General features: G+C 50.5%; 1 protein-coding gene across 4 annotated transcripts in view; it reads right to left on the reverse strand.

Moving 5' to 3' along the window:
* Positions 1-26,140, reverse strand: part of SLC66A2 (solute carrier family 66 member 2) — a 72,999-nt gene that overhangs the window by 40,151 nt on the left and 6,708 nt on the right. For 2 of the 4 annotated variants that reach the window (XM_058557361.1, XM_058557360.1), the window contains 2 exons: positions 25,135-25,268; positions 16,664-16,825 (listed from right to left, as the gene is read on the reverse strand). In XM_058557361.1, the coding sequence (XP_058413344.1) occupies positions 16,664-16,825; positions 25,135-25,268 (296 nt within the window). The remainder of the gene's footprint in view (positions 1-16,663; positions 16,826-25,134; positions 25,269-26,140) is intronic. The other 2 variants (XM_058557362.1, XM_058557363.1) reach the window with 2 other exon arrangements.

Consider the following 26,140-nt stretch of genomic DNA (forward strand, 5'->3'; position numbering starts at 1 on the left):
ACAGCTAATTTTCAACAAAGGAGCTAAGAACATACAATGGAGAAAGGAAAGTCTCTTCAATAAATGGTGTTGGGAAAACTGGACAGCCACATGCAAAAGAATGAAAGTGGACCATCTGCTATCACCACTCACAAAAATTAACTCAAAATGGATCAAAGACCTGAAGGTGAGACCTGAAACTATAAAACTCATACAAGAAAATATAAGCAACACGCTATTTGACATTGGTCATAAAGGAATCTTTTCGGATGCCATGCCTACTCAGACTAGGGAGACTAAAGGAAAAATAAGCAAGTGGGACTTTATCAGATTAAAGAGCTTCTACAAGACAAATGAAACCAGGATCAAAATGAATAGAAAACCCACCAGCTGGGAGAGAATATTTGCACAACATATATCGACAAGGGGTTAATATCCATAATATACAAAGAACTCACACAACTGAACATCAAAAAAACAAACAACCCAATCAAAAAATGGGCAGAGGAAATGAACAGACATTTCTCCAAAGAAGATATACAGATGGCCAATAGGCACATGAAAGATGTTCAACATCATTAATCATTAGGGAAATGCAAATCAAAACCACACTAATATATCACCTCACGCCCGTTAGAATGGCTATAATCACCAAGACAAAAAACAACAAATGTTGGAGAGGTTGTGGAGAAACAGGAACTCTCATACACAGCTGGTGGGAATGCAAACTGGTACAGTCTCTATGGAAAACGGTATGGAGATTCCTCAAAAAATTAAAAATAGAAATACCCTGTGATCCAGCTATGCCACTACTGGGAATCTATCCAACAAACCTGAAGTCAACAATCCAAAGAGGCTTATGCACCCCTATGTTCATTGCAGCATTATTCACTATAGCCAAGAAGCGGAAGCAACCTGAGTGTCCCTCGACTGACGACTGGATCAAGAAGATGTGGTATATATATACAATGGAATACTACTCAGCCGTAAAAAAAGACAAAATCGTCCCATTTGCAACGATTGTTGCAACGGATGGATCTGGAGGGTATTATGTTAAGTGAAATAAGCCAGAAAGAGAAAGACAAACACCATACGATCTAACTCATATGTGGAATATAAACCAACACATGGACAGAGAGAACTGTATTGTGGTTACCAGGGGCAATGGGGGTAGGGGGTGGGCACAAGGGGTGAAAGGAGACATGTATATGGTGATTGACAAACAAAAATGTACAACCAAAATTTCACAATGTTATAAACTATTAAGACATCAATAAAAAATAAAAATAAATTAAAAAACTGGGCAAGGGATCTGAACACACACTTCTCCAAAGACATACAGACGGCCAACAAGTGATGAGAAGGTGCTCAGCATCACCAGGGAAATGCAAATGAAAACCACAAGGAAATGCCAGCTCACAGCTACTATGCTGGCAACAAAAAAGACGAGAAAAAGTTTTGACGAGAATATGGAGAAATTGGCAACTTCTCGCACAGCTGCTGGGAAGGTAAAATGGTGCAGCCACCATGGGAAACAGCCCGGCATGTCCTCAGATGATTAAACGTGGAGTCCCACATGGCCCAGCAATTCCACTGCTAGGTACGTGCCCAGAAGAATTGAAAACATATAATTTAAAATTTTTTAAGGGTAAATTTTATGATATGTGAATTATATCTCAAAAAACAAATTTTAATGTATAATAAAAAGTTTTTAACGGGTATGATTTGTTTTACATAGAAAGATATAAATATCCAGTTTAGTGAGTATATTTTCTTTTTTAATCTTTTTTTTCCCCCCAAAGCCCCAGTAGATAGTTGTATGTCATAGTTGCACATCCTTCTAGTTGCTGTATGTGGGACGCGGCCTCAGCATGGCCGGAGAAGCGGTGCGTCGGTGCGCACCCGGGATCCGAACCCGGGCCGCCAGCAGCGGAGCGCACGCACTTAACCACTAAGCCACTGGGCCAGCCCAAGTGAGTATATTTTCTAATGCTAAAATTAAAAATAATCCTTTTAAACTTCAAGTTTAAGGTGCTGTCATTTGTGTCCTGGACAATTTAACATCAATTTAGCAACCCATCCACCCATCAGCTGTAACTGATACTTTGCACTGAATTAAATCAAGTGGTACAGAGAGAAAAGTAGGAATTATATAAGTAAAAACATCAGCTGAGGATAATACTGGGTAGTTATAGAAAGCACAAAATGAGATTTGCAGAGTTTAGTCCGAAACAGTTACAGGAACACATAAGATGCTTAAAAAAGTACAGATTCCTGATCTGTGTCAGATGGAACCAAACATTTTCTATACTTCTGAGGGATTCCAATGTCAGAAGGCTTTTCATTAATAATTAAAAAAATAAGCTAAGTGGGCTGGCCCAGTGGCTTAGCGGTAAAGTGCGCGCGCTCCACTACTGGCGGCCCGGGTTCGGATCCCGGGCGCGCACCAACGCACCGCTTCTCCGGCCACGCTGAGGCCGCGTCCCACATACAGCAGCTAGAAGGATGTGCAACTATGACATACAACTATCTACTGGGGCTTTGGGGAAGAAAAAAAGGAGGAGGATTGGCAATAGATGTTAGCTCAGAGCTGGTCTTCCTCAGCAAAAAGAGGAGGATTAGCATGGATGTTAGCTCAGGGCTGATCTTCCTCACAAAAAAATAAATAAATAAAAAATAAATAAGCCAAGAAAGAAGAGTTCCGACTTCCTCCCAGGAAAACTGGTATCCTCAGGCACAGGGAAGGGGAGGGCACCCCCCCCTTCTCAAGAGGAGCCACCTGGGCCCCCAGCCATGCCGGGCCCCGGGGAGGGTCCCAGGAGAGGTGCGGGGAAAGCGGGGAGGGGACGCCCATGCATGGCAGCAAAGGGAAGAACACAGCTGAGAGGGACACCTGACCCGCTAAGACGCTAACAGAAATGGCATCTCCTCAGCGTCCTCACAACCCGCACACCTCCCGCAGATGTGATGTGTTTTCTCGACAATGGCACCAAAGGCGAGACTTGAAAACAGGGCATTTAGTGCTGAATGAATGTTTCCAGGACTGGGGGGCTGAGGGAGCTCCGTCTCAGATGCATCCAGCTCTTCCTGCTCCTCAGTCTGCTCAGAGGACTGCCAATCAACCATGAGCACATCCCTTAAGCCGCCTGATTATTTAAATGTGGAGAAACCCCTGTGCGTCTGTCTGAAGGACGCTTGGCCCTGGATTCACAGGGATTCCATCCTCGCCACCAGCCCTCCAAGTGTCACGTTCAGTCCAATCACTGCTGGACTAAGAAGCAATTTTACCTTCTGGAAGCCTGCCCGAGGAGACTGTGTCCTTGTGGGCAGGAAGATTGTATTTTTATGCTCAAAATGAGCATGCAAGAGCTTTGGTCTCTTACGTATCTGGGGGGAGTCAGCTTGTGAAGGGGCAAACTATGAATCCAGCCTGACCGTCTCTACACCGCCCCTCTCACTGAACACACCTGCTCCACTGGGCCCCCAACAAGGCGTCTGTCTTTCCTTGGGGGCGGGACAACCTCAGAGCCCCAGGTCTGAGGGCACCTGTTGGCCTCCCCTCCCTGAGGCAGGAGGAGGGGCCGGGTTGGAGAAGCCTTCTCAGGGACAGATTCTCATCGACACCCATCAAGCGTGGTCCCGGAAGGCAAAGAGGCTATTTTCCTCTGGAATTCAAGTCAGTTCTCCTCCGACTGAAGGAGTGGGTCCCCTCAGCTCAGATGGTCATCCTGACAGTGGGAGCACAGCTGGCAGAGCTGACCACTGCTGGCCCTGGGTCACCGCAGGAACCTGCCCTGTGGGTGAAATACAACGTAGAAGGAACACTCACGCTCCTTGTTCCTTCTGCTGACCCCCGAACTCGTGACGTTTCCCAAGGAGCAAACGCTAGTCCCTCCTCCTAACCTCACTCCTTCCTCCCTCACCAGGGAGTCCTCTACCACCGGGGCCCTCTCTCCACCCACAGCCCGGCAGACCTGGCCACAGGCAGGTGGGTGTCTACCGTGACCAGCCCCAAAGGGACAGCCAGGGTCCCCTGCCTTGGCCACCCACAGTTAACAAGTGGTCTGGTCATGAGACACTCTGGTGCTGGGGGCCTGGCTGGCCCCCACCAGTCACTGACCCTGTGCCAGCAACCAGCACTCAGCTCACACCCGGCCTCTTGTCCCCATGCCATGAGGTCAACCCCATTAACCGCAGGAGAACACGGCCCACAAGCTCAGGCCACAGAGCCCCCACACCCCACGGCATCCTCTGGGGTCATCACTGATCACCTTCATCTAAACGGACGCAGAGGCCACGCAGCAGGGCTGGCCACGCCTGACACTCCTAGGGGTGCCGAGACCCAGGACAGTCCAGGCCCACGAAGGTTCGCAATAATCCGTTGGCTGACAGGCTGGTGCCGCATCTGGGGACCGTTCGTTTCTGCACCCCACCCCCACCCCCCGCCTCTCCCAGCTGTAGCTGTCGAGGTCTCTCCTGTATCCAGCAGGCACGTCTGCAGGTGCTCGGCCCGCCCCCCAGAGGGCTCCTTACGTCAGCGCCTTGAACCCCACACAACTCAAATATGGGGGATACTGAGGCAGAGCCACTCGGCTGAAGGGATGCACAAGATCTGAACCCAGATCCTCGTGCAACGCTGCCTCCCCCATCCAAAGACGAGAGAACAGGGCGTGGAGGCCAATGGACGGCACCCCGCCAGACGTGTGACCTTCAGATGTGCCTGTGACTTTGAGACAGGCTGTGTGACACTGAGACAAGGGCTACCGTCCCTGAGCCTCAGGATGGCAGTGCCGGCCCTGCCACCAGCAGGCCCTGTGCAGGCTACACTGTCAGATCATTGAGACAACTACATGAAAACTAGGATCATGTGACTAGATGGGGACAAGAGCCCCAATAGTGGCACGGGGTACGTGCAGGGAACATGCACCACCCACCCCCCGAAAACCAAAGCTCCTCCAGGGCCCCCAGTGACTGTCCTAAAAGAGCATTCCCACCTAAAACGGAGCATTTATTGTATGTGAAGTACACCTCCACAGAGCTGATTCAAAAACATACAACCGCTCACCAATCGCAACATAACAACTTCTTCCTTCTCTCAAATGTGAGGTCACGTTTCAAAGAGAAAAGGAGGCTGTTGGCAACTGAGTTCCCACTGACCAGCCTGAGGGGACGCGGGCAGCCGCTTCTCTGACCGTCACCTCAGGCAGGAAGGTGATGGACGGCCGAGGGGGGTCTGTCTTCTGTTACAAGAGCCTGTTGTCTTGTTATGAGATCTTGTCATCTCTGTTGGATGCTGTGGAAAGCCAGCATGCTGCCAACACCGCCCGAGGGTCGGGTGCCACGGTGGCCGGGGCACCTCCCAACACCCCTCGGGCCTCATGGTGCCAGAGGGCCTGGGCCCGGTGGAAAGAGAGGCCCAGGTCCAGCCCCAGCTCAGCCCCAGCCGCCCTGGGGGGAACAACATGCCCCAGCTCTGCGGGCCTGTCCGCTAGAAGAGGAACAAGTCCGTGCTGGTAAACCGAGGACTGCATCAAGGGGCAGGAATGACAGAGACCCCGGCCCACCTGCCTGCCTGACGGTCTGGGAGCAGGAGACCCTGGCCACACAGGTCGTTTCCTGGCCGGCTCATCCTGAGACCCCCACTAAGGACAGAACAGTTATGTAAACGCTGGGGCAGCTCTGCAGATTACACTCAACTCCAGACCGCGGAAGCCCGCAAGCGCCCCCGTGTGGCCTGTCCCCATCGGTTCAGGCGTGGTCCCTCCTGCTCCCCGAGAAGCAGGAGGGTGACAAATGATGGCCCCACTCTGAGGTCCAGGCCCTGGGGACCCTGCTGGCGGAGGACGGGGTGGGCTCCCTCCCCAGTGGCAGCTTCACAGTGGCCACGACAATGACCAAAAGCCTCAGAGAAAGTGGCATGAGCCCCACAGCCCACGACACACAAGGCCGTGGGGCTTCTCCACGCCCCACTTCCAGGGACAGCCGTTCCCAGAAGATCCCCACGCACCCCAAGAGGCACAGAGAGTGCTGAGGGCTCTCCCGGAAGCTGCCAGTGCTGGACCCCGGGCTCCTGCCCTGACCTGCCCACGCTGCCCCCTGCCCCCAGGGGAAGCTGTGAATGCTGAGGGGCCGTCCTGACAAGCCCACTACTCCAGGGAAAGGGGTGGGGCCACAGACCAGGTCCATGATGAGGCAGGGCCAGCGAGGGGCCAAGTTCTTGGATGAGCTGAGGCTGGTCTCGGGACTGGGACCAGTAACTAGGACAGGACACCCTGATGACCGCGTGGCAGCAGCTCCCTCTCAAGTAGGGTCACTCCTGAGGGAGGAGAAGGACGGGTTCCAAGGGCCTCCTAGGGCTGCTGCAGCGACTGCGTGCCTTCTGTGACATGAGACAACGGTGCAGGAGGGGCCCTGTTCCAGAGCGTGAGCCCAGCCTGCCTCCCCGACCCCACATCTCGTCTGTCAGCCTGCGGATGTGGAGGGCAATTCACCACAAAATGCTACAGTCGATCTTGATGGCCTGGACCCACTGACCCGAGAACCACAGAGGCAGGACCATCTCCCTGTACGCCTTGGGGGAGCCCACACCCACCCTGACCCTACGCGCACTCAGCATGCAAGGCCTCTAAGGGAGCTAACTCCAGACCACGAGGAATCCAGGGCATTCCAGGTGGGGAGGCGCCAGCAGCAGGGAAAAGCCAAGACCACTCCTCCACAGAAAGGGCAGTGTGCCGGGGCAGGGAGGGAGGTTGCGTCTGCAGCGATTGGAAGAGATGTCACATCAGACCCTCCAGGGAGGGCGGCCCCTCCCCCACACGGCGACACAGACCCCAGCACTCAGCCCTCCCAGGCGACAGCAACAGCGCAGCGCTTCACGCTCCCATCTCTGCATCTGTGAACCAACAGGGAGACGGGAGCCTGCAAACCTCCCAGTCAGGCAATCCGGCCACAGCATCAAAAGACCCGCCCGGCGGAGAGAGGACATCAGAGAAGATGGCTCCTCACGCTGGGCCTGTTAGCCCAGAGACCGTCAGTCACCACAGCAACAGCCAGGAAAGTGTCAGCTGTCAGAACCAAAGGAAAAACTACGTTTCCAACCCCGAGACCCGGTTCAGACGCACGCTGACACAGCAGTGCCCCTCCTTGAGGAGCAGCTCGTCCCACAGGGGCCGCAGGCCGACTGACCAGCGTCGGCCCTGAGCCTCCAGCAAGGCGAGGGGGCGCACATGCCGAGTGTGGGACACACACCTGATTCCAAAGGCTTCATGCGAAAAAGACAACAGAAAATATCCCTTTAATAATCACGATAGAAGTTACGTGCTGAGATGATAATATTTTGGTAAAGAGTACACCGTTATTAATTTTGCTAGTTTCTTTTCACTTTTCTAATCTGCTACTCAGAAACTTTAAATTACACAGCGGCTCCCTTTCTGGCTGGCACTGCGTTTCACTGGGCAGCGCTGTCCGGCATTTTACTCGGCCCAGGCCAGCCCAGCCGGGGGTTGTCTGCCCAGGTCACCTGGGATTCGGAGGCCACCACACCCTGTCACCCTGAGGGCCCTGGGCTGGACCAGATTCAGAGCAGAGTCAACGGCCCCCAGGCTTATAGGCGATGCGCACCATTGAGGTCTGGGGGCAGCTGTCGTGTGGAGAGCAGGAACAAGGTGGGAGCAGAGGGGCTTTGCTCCTGTGTGTGAAGCCCAGCATCGCCTCCGCCGCAGCAGGGCCCCACCGCCTCACCTGCAGGAACACGGGCTCCACACGGTGCCAGGTTCTGCCCTGGGTTCTACCCAGGTGTGAGGGGCGGGGTGGGGGTGGGGGACACAGCAGTCAGCCCCAGGCCCTGTGGCCAACAAGTGGACGGGAGGCTCAGAGGTCTCCCTTGGACTCCTATGGAGAGGAGGGCACAGCAAGAGGTGGCAGTGATGTCCAGGCAGAGTGGGGACACAGCCTGCGCCTGTGGTGAGAGCCCACCCCACCAGAGGGGGCGGGGCTCCCAAGGGTGACGGGAGCAGACATGCAGAGGGCTCATGGGTGGAGATGGGGCATTAACGCAGGCTCCGGGACCCCAGCCTGCCACCTACTGCTGCGTGGCCTCCTGCCTAGTGACCCAACCTCTCTGTGTCTCAGTTTCCATATCTGTAAAATGGAGTTAATCATAGCACCCTCTGCATAGGCTGACGTGAGAATTAAATTAGTAATTTCACATAAAAGACTTAAAACAGGGCCTGGCACATATTGATGCTCAACGTCAGCTATGTTTAAAAACAAAGTCCACATGGCTGGGGGCCATGTTGCCTCTTCCCCACCCCCCATGGCTGACTCCACCTGCCACAGCTCCATCGACGACAGTGACGCTGCGCCACTTCTCTGGGGCCTACCAAAGTCCACGTGGCTGAGGGACATGTCGCCTCTTTCCCCCACCATGGCTGACTCCGCCTGCCACAGCTCCATCGACGATAGTGACGCTGCACCACTTCTCTGGGGCCTAGTGAGCCGGCAGGGTACCCACGTCATCACTGGTTTCTGGTGAGAGAACCAAACCCAAGGAGGCCGGGACCAAGCCAGTCCCCTTCCCGCCACTCGGGCTCCACCCTCCCACCTGGTGGCCCCCCGGGCCCCAGCGCTGTTCACCATGCTCACCTCACAACCTGCAAAAGCACCCCCTTCCCACTAGTAGGGTCCAGGCTGCTGGGTGGGGCTGCTTCCTGGGCCAGGCAGAGGCTGCACTGACACACCTGGACCACCTCGAAGTGGCGGAAGGTAGGGAGGCGCCCCAGGAATGAAGGCACCTCTGCAGGATGCGGGGACCCACATGCAGGCTCAGCAGACACGAGTTTATTCGGAGTCAAGAGCAGGAAGCCACACATCCCTGCTGCCGTCATTAAACACAGGAACACAATGAAAGTCTGCGGAGGAACAGGATCTGGTTCAAGGTGCCTCCCCAGAGGGAGGTGTTTGTCTGCCGTCTCCGGTGGAGATGGGCAGCACCGGAATGGCCCCACGCCGCCCCCACAGGAGGCGCCGGGAACACAAATGCAGCCCGGGGAACCTCAGACTAGCTGCCTGGGGCCTCCAGAACCACTGGTCTGGAATTGATCCCCGGGATCCACGGACCAGACCCTCCACGCTGGAGGAGCCTGAAGACCACCAAACACGAGGGTGACTCCGACAGGATCCTGTCTCACGTCACTGAGAAACCGGACGGGACTTGGGGTCGATGGCAGGGACGTGTCAAGGCTAATCAGACGGGGCAGTCGGATCGGGGCCAGTGCAGTGTGGTCACAGACCTGCAGGTCTCTGTTTTTAGGACCCAGACACTAGAGCATCAGGGTGCCATCAAGGGTCCACTCAGCGGCTTATTCTCAAATAGTTCAAGAACAAAACTGGACTGCAGTCCCGCCTTAACTGTGTGATGGTTCCCACAATTTTTTTAAAGATGTAAAAATCAACTCTCCATGAAAACAAAACAAATATCCCATTCCCTCAAAAGCCTGGTTCAAACTAAAGCACAGCTTTTATCACATGGCTTCTGTTGGGCAGCCCCACACGCCTCCATGCGGGTTGACTTATTTATTTGACTCCGCTAAGAGCCCACTGACCCCGTCCTGGGACATGGCCCTGACCTCCAGCCCCACATCCAAAAAGGAAGCAGGGATGCCAGCCCTACAGGTGTGGGCGCTGTGGGGTCCATCTGAGAAAGCCCAGGGTAGGGGTTCGGCGGCGTCCAGGGGCAAGAGGGGCTGACCTGCAGGAAGCTGTGGCCTGGGAGCCAGCGGACACCCACTAGGGGAGGGGGCCCAAGGCCTACACAGCCCTCCCGCTTCACGTGATCCTGACGATCTGGATGCAGAATGAGTATGAGTGCCCTTCTCAGCCTCCACAGCCTGGGCTCACTTTACTGACCCACCTTCAGTCCCGTCCACCCCCAACATCACCCTTGCCCAAGGCAGGCAGGCACAGCACAAGAGGCCACTGCTACAGCCAGAGGAGCAGAGACCCAGACAATGGCCCCCACCCCAGCCCAGCCCAGCACACTGAGCAGGACTGACCAGTGAGAAGGGACATGACCCTTCACTCAAAAATGCTGCCAGAGGGTGAGTCCACTACGTCCCTGCGGCTGCCAGAGGGTGAGTCCATCGTGTCCCCATGGCTGCCCAACTCAGAGAGGTGAGTCTCTCATGTCCTGTAGCTGCCCCAGGCAGGGAGGTGAGCTCCATTATGGGTTTTGTGGTTGGTGAGTCTTTCTGAATTGCAGGAGCCTTTTTCTCTCCCTATCACATCTCAGGCCCTTGCTGCTAGTTTCTGCTGAGTGGGGCACCCCAATGGACCATGAGAGAGGCCAGCGGCTGGGGCCCTGTGTTCCTTGCTCTGCTGTTCTGCCCAGCAAGCTGGGTGACTCTGGCTGACAGAACCACAGACAAGCTTGAACAGCTTCTGTGTGGCTCGTGACAACCACACAGGGTTGGACTCGGCAGAAAGTGCACCAGAACGGCCTCGGCGCAGGGGGTCTGAGGGAAATAGTTTTTCCCCAAATCAAAATAGCACTTTCACTAAAATTAAAGTTTTAAGCTACTTCTAAAAACTTAACGGAGGACGTAGCCGTCTGTTCCGGTGAACACCCTACGGTATCAGCCACCTGACACCAAACCAATAGGAAAACATGAGGCCCGAGTCCCTCCGTCACTGCAGCTGCAAACAGAAACAGAAAAGCCCGTTGCTCTCCTGGCCTGAAAATCCTCCATCACTCTGGCCGCCAGGGTCTCTCAGAGGGGTTAACTACAGAGGGGGACAGGCGCTTCCAGAATGGGGGCATGAGGGTCTCTGCAGACCTCTCCCCAGCAAAACAACCGCCAACGGCTGTGCGTCATCAAAAACAGCCATTTAAAGCTTCTGGGAAGTGTGCGAAGGGCATACAGCAATGGAGAAACATCTGTTTAAGAAAAGAGCACTTGAGACACGACCTGCTGCCCCCCACCCTAAGTGAAGCGCCACTCCAGGGGGGGTGGCCGGGAAGATGGGCCCTGCCCCAGCTCCCAGTCCAGGCAATGGCTTCTCCCAGGAGGTGCAGGCCCCCAGCACGTCTCATCCCCCTGCTCAGCTCCTGCTCTATTCCAGGCAAGAGAGGCCAAGAAGTAGTGGCTCCCTTTCCCCCACCTGGCCCCCACCCGCAGGACGAATCTCACCCCAGGTGGACAACACCGCTTCTGCCTTAGCTTGCTCTTAGGGTGGAGGCTCCACACCAGGAGGGGAAGCCAAGAAGACCAGGGGCTGCAACCCCCAGTGCCTGCCTTCAGGCAGTGGTCTCACTCCAAGAAAGGCCACTGCGGCCCCTGCCACCAGCTCCGGAGCAGGGGTTCAGAGGTTCTGCCCTGGAAGTGGGGGCACAAAAACAGAGAGCTCTGTAGTGCTCCCCAAAGGGGGAACTGTCCTGGAACAGAGCACGGCACTGACTAAAACAATGGAGAATTTGGTGATCGAGCAATTAAGAGGAAGCTGGCAGCTCTGTGATGAAGAGGAAGCTGGCAGCTCTGTGATGAAGAGGAAGCTGGCAGCTCCATGATACCAACAAGCTAAACAGCAGAACTGCTCAGAGTTTATCAGAGAGACACAGCTAAGAAGAGACCTCCCAGGGACACAGCAATTGTCAGACTAGCCTGAGACACCCTTGCCTGACTTTAACTGGATCACACCTTGGAGCAGCCCTTGCCCCAGGGTGCTGTCAAAACCAACAGAGCAATCAGCTAGCAATTAGTGGAGGCCCACAGGTGAGTATGATGCCAATGGTGACAGAGCACCCAGAAGCTTGACAGGGGAATCAAGAAGAGTGAAAGACAGCTGGAACCACAGCCCTGCCTGGGAGGACAGGCTCAGAGACTGCACAGTCTAGCCAAGTCACTAAACATATAAACAAGTAAACAGGCCCCCCAACCAGGGTGGGGGATCAGTATCCAGGGCTGCTATAATATTTTAGCTAAAAAGATCCAGTTTTCAACAAAATATTTGGGAAAATGCAAAGAAACAGGAAAGTGGCCCATATACAGAAGAAAAGAAAAAAGAAACAAATTGCTTTTGAAGGAGCACAGCCATTTGACTTGGCAGAAAAGACTTCAAAGAGCTATTATAAATATGTTTAAAGAACTAAAGGAAATGATACATAAAGAATTAAAGGAAGATATGGTGACACCTCATCAAATAGAGAACATCAATAAAGGATAGAAATTATTTAAAAAAAAGAAAAAGAGAGAGAAAACCAAATGAAAATTCTGGAATTGCAAAGTACAATTACTGAAATAAAAATTCACTATAGGGGCCCAACAATACATTTTCGCAAGCAGAAGAATCAGTGAACTTGCAGATAGATTAATAAAGATTACGCAATCTGAGGAATGAGAAAATAGAATTAAGAAAAATGAACAGAGCCTCAGAGAAATGTGGAACAATATTAAGTGCACCAATATATGCATGATGGGTGTACTGAAGGAGACGAGAGAGAGAAAGGAAAAGGAAAAACAGCCAAAGAAGTAATTAATGAAAACTTCCCAAATTTGATGAAAATATTGATCTGCACACCCAAGAAGCTCAACAAACTCCAAAAAGGATAAAAACAAAGAGATCCCTACTCTCACACATCACCATCTAAATGTTGAAGGCCGAAGAAAAAGACAAAATCTTGAAATTGGCAAGAGAAAAATGACATACTCAAAATGCTGAAAAGAAAATAAACTGTCAACCGAGATTCTTACATCCAGAAAAACTTTTTTTTAAAACAAGGGCACAATAAAGACATTCCCAGATAAACAAGAACTAGGAGAATTCATTGTCAGCAGTCCCACCTTATGGGAAACACTAAAAATAAGTTCTTCATGCTGAAAGCAGGGGACATCATGCAGTAATTCTAACCCACGTGAGAAAAACAAAGAGTGTAGGTAAAGGTAATTAGGTAGGTAATTGCAAAAGACAATATAAGTGCTTATTTCTTCTCCTTTCCTCTCAACTGATTAAAAAATTAAGTTAGTATAAATCTGAAGTCGATTCTGGTAAGATGCATATTACAAGCCTTAGAGCAACTACTAAGAAAATAATAAATATACATAGTTAAAAAGATGTTAGCGCCAGCGCTGATGGTGTAGTGGTTGAAGTTCAGCACCCTCTGCTCTAGTGGCCCAGATTCAGCTCCTGGTTGCGGAACCACACCACCTGTCTGTCAGTTGCCATGTTGTGGTGGCGGCTCACATAGAAGAACAAGAAGGACTTATAAATAGAATATACAACTAGAAACTGGGGCTTTGGGCAGGGGAAAAAAAAGAAAAGAAAAGAAAGGAAGATTGGCAACAAATGTTAGCTCAGGCCGAATCTTTAAAAAAAAAAAGATCATTAAAAGAATTAAAATATTATGCTAGAAAAGATTTGCTTAATACAAAAGAAAGCAGTAAAGGAGGAACAGTTGGGGAAAAGAAGACATGAGGACATATAGAAAACAAAACATCAAGTGGCAGATGTAAACCAAGCATCCTAATTACATTAAATATGAATGAATTCAACAATCCAAACGGCAGAATTGGCAGAATGAATTTTTTTTAAAAGACTCTCTATATGCTATCTACAAAAAACACAGTTTAGATTCAAAAATACAAATAAGTTAAAAGCAAAAGAATGGAGGGGCTGGCCCAGTGGCACAGCGGTTAAGTTTGCACACTCCGTTTTGGTGGCCCAGGGTTCACCAGTTCAGATCCCGGGCGAGGACCTACACACCACTCATCAAGCCATGCTGTGGTAGGTGTACCACATACAAAATAGAGGAAGATTGGCACAGATGTTAGCTCAGAGCCAATCTTTCTCACTCAAAAAAAAAGGTAAAAGAATGTAAAAATATATACCATACAAACAGCAACCACAATGGATCTGCAGTAGCTATACTAATATCAGAAAAAATAGACTTTAAAGCAAACAAATATTACTAGAAATACGGGAAATTTTAAACAGTAAAAGGCTCAATCTATCGGTAAGATAAAACTATAAATATATACGCATCTAACAACAGTGCCCCAAAATACAGGAAGCAAAAACTCACAGACATGAAAAGAGAAACAAATAATTCAAAAATAGTTGGAGATTTCAAAACACACTTTTAGTAATGGACATAATAATTAGACAGAGGGATCAGGAACAAGAAGACTTAAACAAGGCTGTAAAACCTAAGAGACACCCATCCCCTCTACTCGACAAAAGCACATACATATCTTCCTCAAGAGCACACGGAACACTCTCGAGGAGAGACCATCTGCTAGGCCTCAATTTAAAATGACTGGAATAATAAAAAATATGTTCCCAAAACTACAATGGAATTAAATTAGAAATCAATAACAGACGGAAATTTGGAGAATTCACAAATATGTGGAAATTAAACAAAACACTCGTAAATAACAAGTGAGTCAAAGAAGAAATCTTGAAGGAAATTAGAAAATATTTTAAGATCAACAGAAATAAAAACACATACCAAAACTTATAGGATGCAGCTAAAGCATTCTTTAGAAAGAAGTTATGGCTGTAAATGTCATATGAAAAAAGAAGAAAGAAAAAAATCTCAAATCAATAACCTAACCTTCCACCTTAAGAAACTAGAAAAAGAGCAAACTGAACCCAAAGGGAGCAGAAGGAAAGAAATAGTAAATACTACAGTGGAAAAAACTAGAAAATAGAAAGAAAATCAATGAAACCAAAAGTTGGTTCTTTGAAAAAATTCAATAAAATTGACAAACTTTTAGCTAGAATGACCAAAAGATAAAGGAGAGAGAGAGGAGACTCAAAAAGAGAAAGAGGGACTATTTCTACCAACCTTACAGAAATAAAAAGGATTACAAGAGAATACTGAGAACAACTGCATGCCACCAAATCAGATAACAGAGTAAATGGACAAATTCCAAGAAAGAAACTATGAAAACTAACTCAGGAAAAAATAGAAAATCTGAGTAGACTTATAACAAGAGATTGAATTCATAATTTTAAAACCCCACAAAGAAAAGCCCCGCCTACATGGCTTCACTCGATAATGCTACTGAACGTTTAAAGAACTGATAAACTTGCAATGAGTAGTCGGTCAGGCCTAGAGATCTAATGCACAATACAGTGAATATAGACAACAAATATTGTATCATAACCAGCAAACCTGCTAAAAGACTACGACTATTCCAACCACTACAAAGAAATAGTAATTACGTAACATGATAGTGGTGCTAATTATTGCTACAATGGCAATCATATGATAATACATAAATGTACCAAATTAACATGCTGTACATCTTAAATTTATACAATGTTGTATGTCAAATATATTTTAGGTAATTTTTTTTAATTAATAAAGAATTTATACCAATCCTACACAAACTCTTCAAAAAAAAATAGAGGAGGAGGGTATAAGGCCGGTACTATCCTGATACGAAAACCAAAGTCATCACAAGAAAAAAAAAAGACCAATATCTCTTACGAACATAGACACAAAAATCCTCAACATAATACCAGCAAACAGAACCTAGCAACTTATAAAAAGTATTATACATCAAGGGGCCGGCCCCGTGGCTTAGCGGTTAAGTGCGCATGCTCCGCTACTGGCGGCCTGGGGTTCGGATCCTGGGCGCACACCGACGCACCCCTTCTTTGGGCTCGCCATGGCTGCGTCCCACATACAGCAACTACAAGGATGTGCAACTATGACATACAACTATCTACTGGGGCTTTGGGGAAAAAAGAAAAAAGGAGGAGGATTGGCAATAGATGTTAGCTCAGAGCCGGTCTTCCTCAGCAAAAAGAGGAGGATTAGTACGGATGTTAGCTCAGGGCTGATCTTTCTCACACAAAAACAATAAAAATAAAAATAAATAAAAAAAAAAAGTATTATACATCATGATCAAATGGGATTTATCCCAAGAATGCAAGGTTGGTTCAACATACAAAATCAATCCATGCAATACACCGTGATAATAAAGGATAAAAATCACACGATCAGAGAAGCTTTGACAAACATTAACATCCTCTCACAATGAAAACACTCTACAAACTCAGAAGAGGAGGACGCTTGCCTAACCTAATAAAGGGCATCATGTAAAACCCCGCTGACACCATACTAACGGTGAAGACAAAATGCCTTCTCGCTGATCAGGAACGGGACAAGCACATCCTCTCTCCACTTCTAGCCAAGAAAGAGAAATAAAGGATTGGAAAGGAAGAAGTAAAACCATCTCTATTTGCAGACGACATCATCTTGCACATAGAAAACCCTCAAGTACCCACTGAGCAGCTACTAGACCTAATAAATGAGTCAGCAAAGTTGAAGGATACAAGATCAGTGTGCAAAAATCAATTTTATTTCTATAAAGTAGCAATGAACAATCCAAAATGAAATTAAGAAAACAATCTCATTTACCATAGCATCAAAAAGAACAGAATACTTTGGGATAAATTTAACAAAAGAATCACAAAACTTGTACAATGATAATTTCTCTTTCTTTCCTTCCTTCTTTCTTTCTGCCTCTCTCTCTCTCTCTCTCTCTCTCATACACACACACACACACACACACACACAGAAAACGGGCAGGCTTCTAGGAACTACTTCATGCTTGAAAAGAGCAGGCTGTGGGTTGGTTAGTTTGCTGGAGACGGGGCCACGCTTGGTAAAACGACTCACATGCATGCTCAAGAAGCGCACAGATGGAAGTGATGACAGCGGGAACGAAGCTGCAGAGAACAAAATGGAGCGAGTGTTCTGGGGGCGCCTCGTGCAGCGTGTACATACCCAGACAGGACCGCCTGGGCAGGGCTCTGAGCTCTTCATTCTTATTATCTGCAGCTACATTTAAGAGAGGGAAACAGAAAGAAGGAGAGAAAAGACAAAAAGACGGGTTTTAACTCTGGTAAGCAGCTGTGTCTCCCAGCCCTTTTTGCATTCTTTTAAAAAAACCATTGGAACACAAAGACCACAAGATTTTGGTTTCTGTGCATTAGGAAATCCACTTCTGAACTATTTTTCTCCAAACCAACCCTCTTCCAAAGTAAGTGCTTGAGGTAGGAGGAGAAAATTTGGGACCAAAAATGAAAAGTCACCACATTTCATTTAATTTCTAAGGTCCGAAGCAGCATCAAGCCCCCCAAGCATCTGCTCCACTGACAGAAGAGATCAGAGATGCTAGTTCTCCTTCCCCTGGAAATGCATCCGCTTGCAAGCTTTGGGGACAGTAATGTTGTCCCAGGGTCAGAACTCTTCAGAAGGCTGCCTGATCAACTCAGAGCACGCTGGACGAAATGCCCGCTGTAGGAAAACTAGGTCAACACGCGCACTGGACCAGCACGTGGCCCTCGGGCAACACCGCGTCACAGTGAGCCAGTGAGCACGCCTGGGCAGCTGACCCTCCGTGACACAGCCAGGAGCACCCGACACAGCATGTGACGACTCTGTTCCGAGGTCCCTTGCTCCTCCCGCCAGCAGCCCACGCCACCTGAGACCTCCCTACTCTGCACCGCCCAGGACAGCAGCCCGGGGCCCTCAGAGACATGGCCAGAGCACCTCCAGGTGGGGTCTGGGAGGAAGGCAGTTAAATGAACAGTGCGGCAAGCAGAGGAGGGATCAAAGGGTGTGGGTCATCCGACCTAGGCAACGCAGACTCTACCCAACAATGGAAATGACGCAAGTAAACGGATTTGCTAAAAGCAAATGCCAGACCTGCTGCCTGGACTGGGGACAGCAGACGTTCATGGACGCCGCTTAGAGAGGAGGCCAGGGTTTTACAAACAACAGTGTGGTACCACAGACTCCCCTCCTCACCCAGCCCCCGCAGTACCACCTCCTGGGTCTTCTGGGTTCTGACTACCCAGTGGGCCAGATTTTCTCAGCTTTCTGCTTCTATTTTTTAGATTTAGACTAATTTCAACATTCATTGGCACCTCCTCTAAAGATCAAGGTCCCCAAAGAGGGAGGGAACGAGGGGGGGGGGATTCATGAGAGATAGCTCGATTTAGCTCCTTGTACAGTTCACATGCAAACATGCTCTGTTTCCCTTCTCATCTCCAGGCTTGATGATGCCAAAGCTGACGATCAGAACTTTACATGTGCTGAAGAGCAGGGCCCAGCCAGGACAGAAGCACAGGCGTGTGAGGGCGTGTGGTTGTGGCGTTACCTGGACATGCGCGAGCAGCAGGCTGGGACAGCAGGCATGTTCAGGGTGGGAAGAGTTATATCCCACATCAGTCAAACTACCCAAGGTTTCCTGGCTGGAAAGCAATATGATCAGATCTGTTTTAGAAAAACACCTTCGTGTAGGACAGACTGGAGGAGAGTGAGCTCTGAAGCTGAGAGACATTACAAATGTCTTCAACATCACATACTTCCACAAATCTGTACTGAACACTCCAGGCCAAGCACAAAGGTTCAAACATGGCCCCGGCAACGTCTCCAGTCCCACGTCCTCCTTAGACCCTCACCACTCCCCATCAGGAGGTGGCAGCTATGTTCTCTCCCCTTGATTATGGGGAGCCTGTGCCCACTCCAGTCTACAAGAGTGATCCTGTGTGATTTCCAAGACTAGGTCTTTAAAAAGATACAGCTTCCACCCAGTTCTCTCTCAGACGCTCCCCTTGAAGCCCAGGCCACATGAGGAGGCCACGTGTGGATGTTCCAGCAGAGAGCCTGCTGAGGTCACAGCCAGCACCAACCACGAGACATGTGAGCGAGGAGGGAGCCAGTGAGCGAGGACAAGTGAGTGAACGAGAGTGCGAGAGTGATCAAGCAGACGGCTGTCAGGCTGTCCCCACCAGGCTCTGCTCCAAGTGTGGATTCGTGAGCAAGTGTTGTCCTTTCAAGTCAACAAGTTTTGAGGTAACTTGCTGAGCAGCCAGAGACTGGAAAAACAGAGGATGAGGCAGAAGTCTCAGCACAAGCTACAACAGAGGAGCAGTAGCCGTTCTGGATGGCCAGGGCACAGGGCAGGGCCCACAGGAGGGAAGGTGGTCAGATGGCAAGAGGCCAGACCATCAACTGTTTCCCCGGGCTTTTGGTCCTCATCACAACTTGAAACCCACTGCTGGAAGCACATGAAGAAAGGCTTGCACTAGAGAGACCATGTGGAGCAGCGCGGGAGGGTAGGGAGGCGATGACGGTTGCAGGTGGGATGCAGGACGACCTGGGGACCAGGAGGAGGTATGATTACAGTGGTCCAAGCAAAACTGAGCAGACAATGAGGAGCGGAGCCTGCGTCAGTGTCGGGGCAGGGGCAGGAGAATTACAGGGCTCATGTGACCTGACGTCCGAGGATCGACAGTCCCTTCAAAAATGCAGAATGGTTTGTGCATAATCATTTTCCCCTGGGGGCGGCGGGGCCCTCAGCTTTCATTCTCAGAATAGTATGTGACCCTCCCCACCCAACATGTTTTTACAGCTTTATTGAGATATAATTACATACTGTAAAAAACTCACCTTTTAAAGTGTACGATTCAGTAATTTTTAGTATATTCAGAGTTGTGCAACCACCACCACTATCTAATTTTACAACACTTTCATCACCCCACAAAGAAACCCTGTACCCAGTGGCAGTCACTCCCCCTCCCCCACCTACCTCCCCAGCCAATTCTGTTCTGGAATGCTGAGAGTTGAGATTTGGGGCAAATGTCAGACGAATTCAACCACCTGACTTGGAGCCACAAACAATTTTCCTTCTCAAATAAAATGGAACAGCTGTGAGTCTGTTGGTGGCACACCCATAGAGGCACTATTCCTAACAACTGAAACGCAGTGATCTGACGGTCAGAACGTGTGATCCTGAGAACCCCCAACAAGAGAACTTCTCAGTTGCTGTCAGCGTCAGGCTCGTCCCGAGGCTGCTGTGAGTAATGAGAGGCAGGTGCATATCCTGTTATTCTTAGGTCCTTGAGCAGCACGTGGAAGGAGATCAGAGCCACGATGAAGGGCTCTGCAAAGAGTCAAACTGGAAGTACCAGCATGCATGCCTGAAGTATTTCATCTACCAAAAATCTCCCTAGCTCCATCCCCCGAAAAAGTCAAAAGACAATCGCACTCCAACAGGCGTCCCAGTGTCCAGACTGTGGTCTCCAAACGCCATGTCCAGACACCAGAGCTCCTTGGAGAAATGGCTGATTAGAGGCTCGGGGCAGGAACCATAGATGGCGAGCACGGGGCATCCTGTCACACCAAGACCAGGGTTCCGAGAGACCACTCGCGTGTGTCAGGTCAGAAGCCAAATGAAGAGGCTCCTGCTGGCCAGAGAGGGGCAACGGGGGCTTCAACAAGGACAATAACGGCAAGGAAGAGAAAGTCATCAAACACGTTGAATCCATCCTTCAGAGCAATGTGAACACAAACGTGGTCACCACTGCAAGATGCCAGGGAGCCAATTCTGAAAACCGGCAAAAAGAGAAAGAGGCCGCAGCTGCCTGCCCTCCCTCTATAATGGCACCCCGGATGACCAAATCGAGTTTGTGGGGAATCGTCTCTTCAGAGAAGCACTCCAGCTAACAGAGGGGCTAAGTCTGACCCTGCGAAGACACACCCACGCCCCGCAGCCCCAGTGATTCATGGGTCCAGGCACCGAGCACCCACTGCTGCCGGCATCCAAGCATTGGCAAGCTGACAATGCATTCTCCTGGTGGACCACACCACAGTCCTGCAGAAAACACAAGAACCACACCTGGATCTGGTCAGACCTCTGAATTCCATTTTCTTTGTAAAGTGTTCTTTCACAGGCAAACCAGAGACAGAGAGATGTGAGCGACCACCACGGGTGCCATCAGCAGAAGGCAGATCGGGGCCACCTCCGCAGGGCTCCTCAAAGTGCAACCTGCAGGAGAGCCACTCAGCAGTCTTGTCAAAACGCAGGTCTGGTTCAGCGGTCTGCCTGAGGTGGAGACTCTGCATTTCTAACACGCTCTGGGGGCGCTGCTGCCGGTCCACCAACCACCAACCATTGACTAAGCACTGAGTGCACAGAGCAAACTATCTCGTTGCAGCAACAGACGAGTTTCAAGGAGGAAGGGGAGTCAGGGGCAACCTGTAGATTAAAAGACAAATCATCAACAACAACAACAAAAAGATGACCGACAACCACAGAGTGCGGCCTGATTCAAGGAAACAAACCTGCCAAAAGATCAGGAAATGGATGAGACGGCTGGAAACTCACACACAAATTGAGTATTTGATAATAAGGGATTATTAATTTTTCATGGGTGGTAATAGCATGGGCGTTCTGTTTTTTTAAAGTCCTTATCTTGTAAGATACACTAAAAACTATTTACAAATGGAATATGTCTAGGATTTGCTTCAAAATCCTGCAGGAAGAGGATGTGAACAGGGTCTGAGAAAACAGCTGGAGGTGGATGTGATCATATGCTGCTCTCCCTACTCTTGTGTATGTTTGAAATTCCCCACCATAAAAAGCGAAAAGGAAAAATACAGCACATATGAGACAGACCAAATTCACTCCTAATGCACAGTTACCCGGTGGGCACACATTAGCTTCTTTAGGCAATCTCTCCCCACAACACGCGGCCTCGGTGGGAAGAGGCATCATCCTCACCGGGGACACCATCCCACCGGGGCCCAGACCACCTGGGAGGTTGGGTCTCCTGCCCCGTGGAAGCCAGGAGCAGAAGAGGCACCCCACCCCGGCCTTACCCCCTAGAGCAGGGGCAGGGAGAAAACCTCCAGTGGAAAGAGACATTTTAAAAAGTTTGATCCTAATTTTGAAAATCATCCCTATTTTGTGACAGGAAACTGACATGAAAGAAAGAAAGAAAAACTGGGAAAGTGTGCCCAAATGTTCAAAGTGGTCACCTCTGGACAGTGGGATGGAAAATATTTTATTTTTACTTTGTATTCCTCCATCGTCCCCAAAATGGCTACAATGAGCGTGTGCTGCTCTTTATGACAAATTACATATTTGATTTTTTAAGTAACCGCTTTTTCTCCTTAATACTATTCATGTTTCTTTAACCTTAACTTTCAAGTTGAATTGGTGACCTTCAAAATTAAAAGCCTCCATAGAAGATAGCTGGAAAACATTTAAGCTTTTATCTTTTTAGACTGTCCATCCTATGAGAACACTGCAACATGGCTATTCAGAACTTTCTTCGTGCGTTACTGTAATGTGCACGGTCAGTTCGCAGGACCTCTGCCTCCTGAGGCCGGGCGTCCTCCCCAGAGCCTCAGCCGAGAACCCCCAGAAAGCAGAGGACAGCCTGCTTTCCATTCAGCTTACAGGATTGCATAGCTTTCCAGCCTGAACTGTTTGGTTTTTTCATACCCCCCACGAACTTCTGGCAGATGAGAGGAAACGAACCCACACATTTCACTAAAAACTTCCCTTAGGGGTATGCTGGGACCTGTGTGTCCCATACGTAGCAGACATGAAAACATGTAAATCTGATCTGGATTCAAGTATTTAAAGTGCTGACTATGAAAATCTCAAGAATTCTCAAACACGTCAGAAGTGGATTCCCCACCTGAGGCCGTCTGGGGCCCAGCAGGGAGCCCAGGGGTCATGAGGCTCTGTCCTGCATCCTGCGTCCTCCACCAGAGCTGACTGCACAGGGAGTGCAGGCTGGGCGGGGACGGGCAGCGACACCTGCAGTCCAGCCACCACCTGTGAGCTGCCAGAGCCATGCAGCCCCTGCCCACATGCACGCCCGTGAATTCCCGCCCTTAGGTCAATGGCCGACACGTGTCGGCGCATACTCACAGGTGCGTATCTATCCCAGATGCTGCAGCCCATAGGGAGGAGTGTGTTAGCTGCCAAAACAAGTTCCTACAACATGGATTTATCATCTCACAGTTCGGGAGGCCAGAAGTCCAACACAGGTCTCACTGGGCTAAAATCAGGACACATTCCTTCTGGAGTCTCCAGGCAAGAATGCAGTTTCTGCTCATTCAGCTTGTTTGCAAAATTCAATTCCTTGTGGCTGGAGGACCAAGGTCCCCTGTCCTTGCCGGCTGTAAGATGAGGGCTGTTCCAGTTTCAAGAGCCCGCCGGAGCCCACTGCACCTCTGGCTCAGGACCCCGCCCCATCCTTCAAAGCCAGCTGTCCCCTCCGCCCCGCTCTTCCTCCTCCTCCACTATAAGGGCCCGTGACAACATCAGGCCCACCCAGAGAATCCAGGACAACCTCCCCACTTGAGGCCCAGCCTTAAGCACATCTGCAAAGCCCCTTGGCCACATGAGGTGACACACCACAGGTTCCCAGGCGTGGACACGTATGGGGGCCATTAACCTGCTCACCAGAGAGGGTTGCTTGTCAAAATCCAGATTCCAGCCCTAGCCCTGGCAACTGGGATTCACCATTTTAACTCAACCCTCATTAACCCGAATAGAAACACTCCTTTTGGAAGAATTTACACAGAACTCTAGAAGTCAAGAGAGAATGATGAGACATCCACCACCTCGCTCCTTTTCATATCAAGAATCTTCCTGACGAGAGGCCGCCAGAGGAGGCACAACTGCCCACTCACAAAATCTCCCACTGCCCTCGCCTCACCTGTGCTGACCTAAAGCCCTGCTGGTGGGATCTGCAGACGGGGAGCATGTAGACGCGCTATTGAAGGCTTTCTGTATTTCAACGAGGTCACATAAATGTCACACTCTAAGTCTGCTCCATGGCCCGGAGGTTCACACACCTGCTGTATCTGGCATCTATATCATCAGAGCCCACACACTATTTCAAACAAGGTCGTGAAACCCAGTCTCATGTTTCAGTGTCCGAGGCATGGGAGCACTAAGCAACTGGGGCACCACACACCCTCTCCTGGCCTTTCATCCCTCCCTGGGTGACGAAAAGGTTACTATAACTCTCCACTGCCCCTTCTGTGCTCGGCTATGAGACCCCATGCCGAATTAAAGGTGAGGCTCAAAGGGGCACAGATCACAGAGTGAAGGGGTGGTGGGCCTGTTATCTAAGAGAAACTGCAGAGCCCAGCTCCTCACCTCGTATGGGATTGGGTTAGAGAAGCCTGCTTTCCAGGCAGGACCAGCGGTAATTCCCAGATCCCAGCAGGGAGGGATGAGAACAGATCCCAGGGGAGGAGGGAATATGAGGAGAAAGAACAGAAACACACAGGTCATCTCTACAGTGTAAGAGATACTAACTGGTCCAGGCCACTCCCCAGAGCTGGAGGCTGACCTATTTGCTGCAACACTGAAATTAGCACACGTGATCTCACATAAAGACAGAAGCTACACAAGGGAAAGGATCACTCAAAGGGGAGAAAAGAGACATCAGGGAAAAATAGAGGGCAAGACCTCAAGTCCACAGGAGTCCCGGAACCAAACAGACTCTGGAGAAAATGCCGCTCTGAGCAACCGCTGAGACTGTACACACAACTGCTGGCAAAATCAAAGAGCTGCCCTAGATTCAGTCACTGGAGAAAAAGCAGAAGTGAGGCATCCCCTCCCACACACATGAGGCCCACCAGCCGCACATCCAAACACAGGGCATCAGCTCGGAGAGAGCTTTTTCAAAGGAAAAAGCAAAAATAAGAAAAAGTATTTTCTATTTCCTGAGCCACCAAAAAGCCAAGGAGTGGCGTGGACTGAGCATTCGTCCTGCCCAAGCATGCGGACCCCGCACGCCCACCCCAGGTGACGATTCACTGGACCCACAAAGGCATGACTCTTGGTGTACGTTTACAAGGTACGTGAGAGAAGACCCAGATCACTCAGCTGCAGGTAAAGGGTAACACTGAAAGGGTATGTTTTATGGACCGGTCACACAAAGTCAGAGAGAAAACTGCTCCTCGGGCAACGTCTTCCCCTGACAGGATCCAGCCAGAGAAGAAACCAACAGACACGCCCCTCCCATCCCGATTCAGAATCTGCCGTCAGACAGTCATAGCGAAGAATGAAACACTAAGATCAGTTAATAACTCGCCCAGATTCCAGTGAAGAAACTATTATCTTGAATTGTCTCACATTACAAATTGTTTAATTCGAGTCACTTAACATACTGAAAATGCTAACATCAGTTGCGGTAACAGCGCTGTGTGCTGAAAGAGAAGCTGCTCAGACAACAACGCCAGACGAGAGTGGCTCCTGCTTCACCCTGAGCACAGGCGAGGTTTGCCTGCTGATTTAAGGCTTTGTCCCAAAGCGGCCGATCACCAACCTGCGAAGAAACGGCGCTTCACGTTCAGCTCGTTCGCCACGCGGACCTCGGTGCAGAGCTTCAGCATCAGCAGCATAGTCAGGATCATGACGATGCTCTGCCAGAGAAGCGGAGACTCGAAATGCCTTCCGAACCTGGGGGATCAAGAAAGCACGGGATCAAAGGAGCCTGGATACAGGTGTCACAAGTGTCACGTCCGTCTTCCCACGAGGTCCCGCAGGGCCCCCCATGGCCACGTCCGGAGCAGCCCCCGGGAGAGCTCCTCACACCGTGGTGGCCCCATGGCACTGAAGCCCAGAACTCCAGGCTCCACAGTGGGACGGAGCTGGGGTGGAGAGGGCCTGGGGCCCCACAACACCCCTCAGCAGGGCAGACCCCTCAGAGTCACATGCAGGGCTTCTCCAAGCACCACAATCCCCTCCCCCGGGATCACGGGGCCCCACCCAGGGCCCCTGAAGAGGGTGAGCATGTCCTCTGAGTTCCCGCCACCACGGCCAGGTGTCCCACACCTTTCTGCAGAGGGCTCTGCTGCCACCAGCAAGAAGCCCACAGTTTCCAGACCACCTGCTTCCCCGCTAAGACTCGTTCCAGAGTCCAGAAAAGGACAGGCAGCTCTGCACAAGGAGTCAGCAACCCTGCCTCCTGCCTGGGGGAGAGGGTCCTGGCCAGAGCAGCCCAAGGTGTGAGCAGAGCAGCAGGGGGCCAGGGCACCAAGTTCCACCCGCCTCCCAGCAGAGAGGAGGAGAAGTGGCCAGAGGCACAGCCCCCTAGCCCAACCTAAGACCCTGATGTCCAATGCAGGCCTCCCTGACCCCCTGACTCAGACCTCACTGACCCCCGACCCAGACCTCACTGACCCCCGACCCAGACCTCAATGACCCCCGACCCAGACCTCACTGACTCCCGACCCAGACCTCAATGACCCCCAACCCAGGACTCCTACCCACTCTCTTCTCCAAACCCCCCCACTCCATCTAGCTCACCCAGCCACAAGACCCAGGCTTCC

Source organism: Diceros bicornis, chromosome 16 (genome assembly GCF_020826845.1).
Source record: "Diceros bicornis minor isolate mBicDic1 chromosome 16, mDicBic1.mat.cur, whole genome shotgun sequence".
Classification (NCBI taxonomy): domain Eukaryota; kingdom Metazoa; phylum Chordata; class Mammalia; order Perissodactyla; family Rhinocerotidae; genus Diceros; species Diceros bicornis.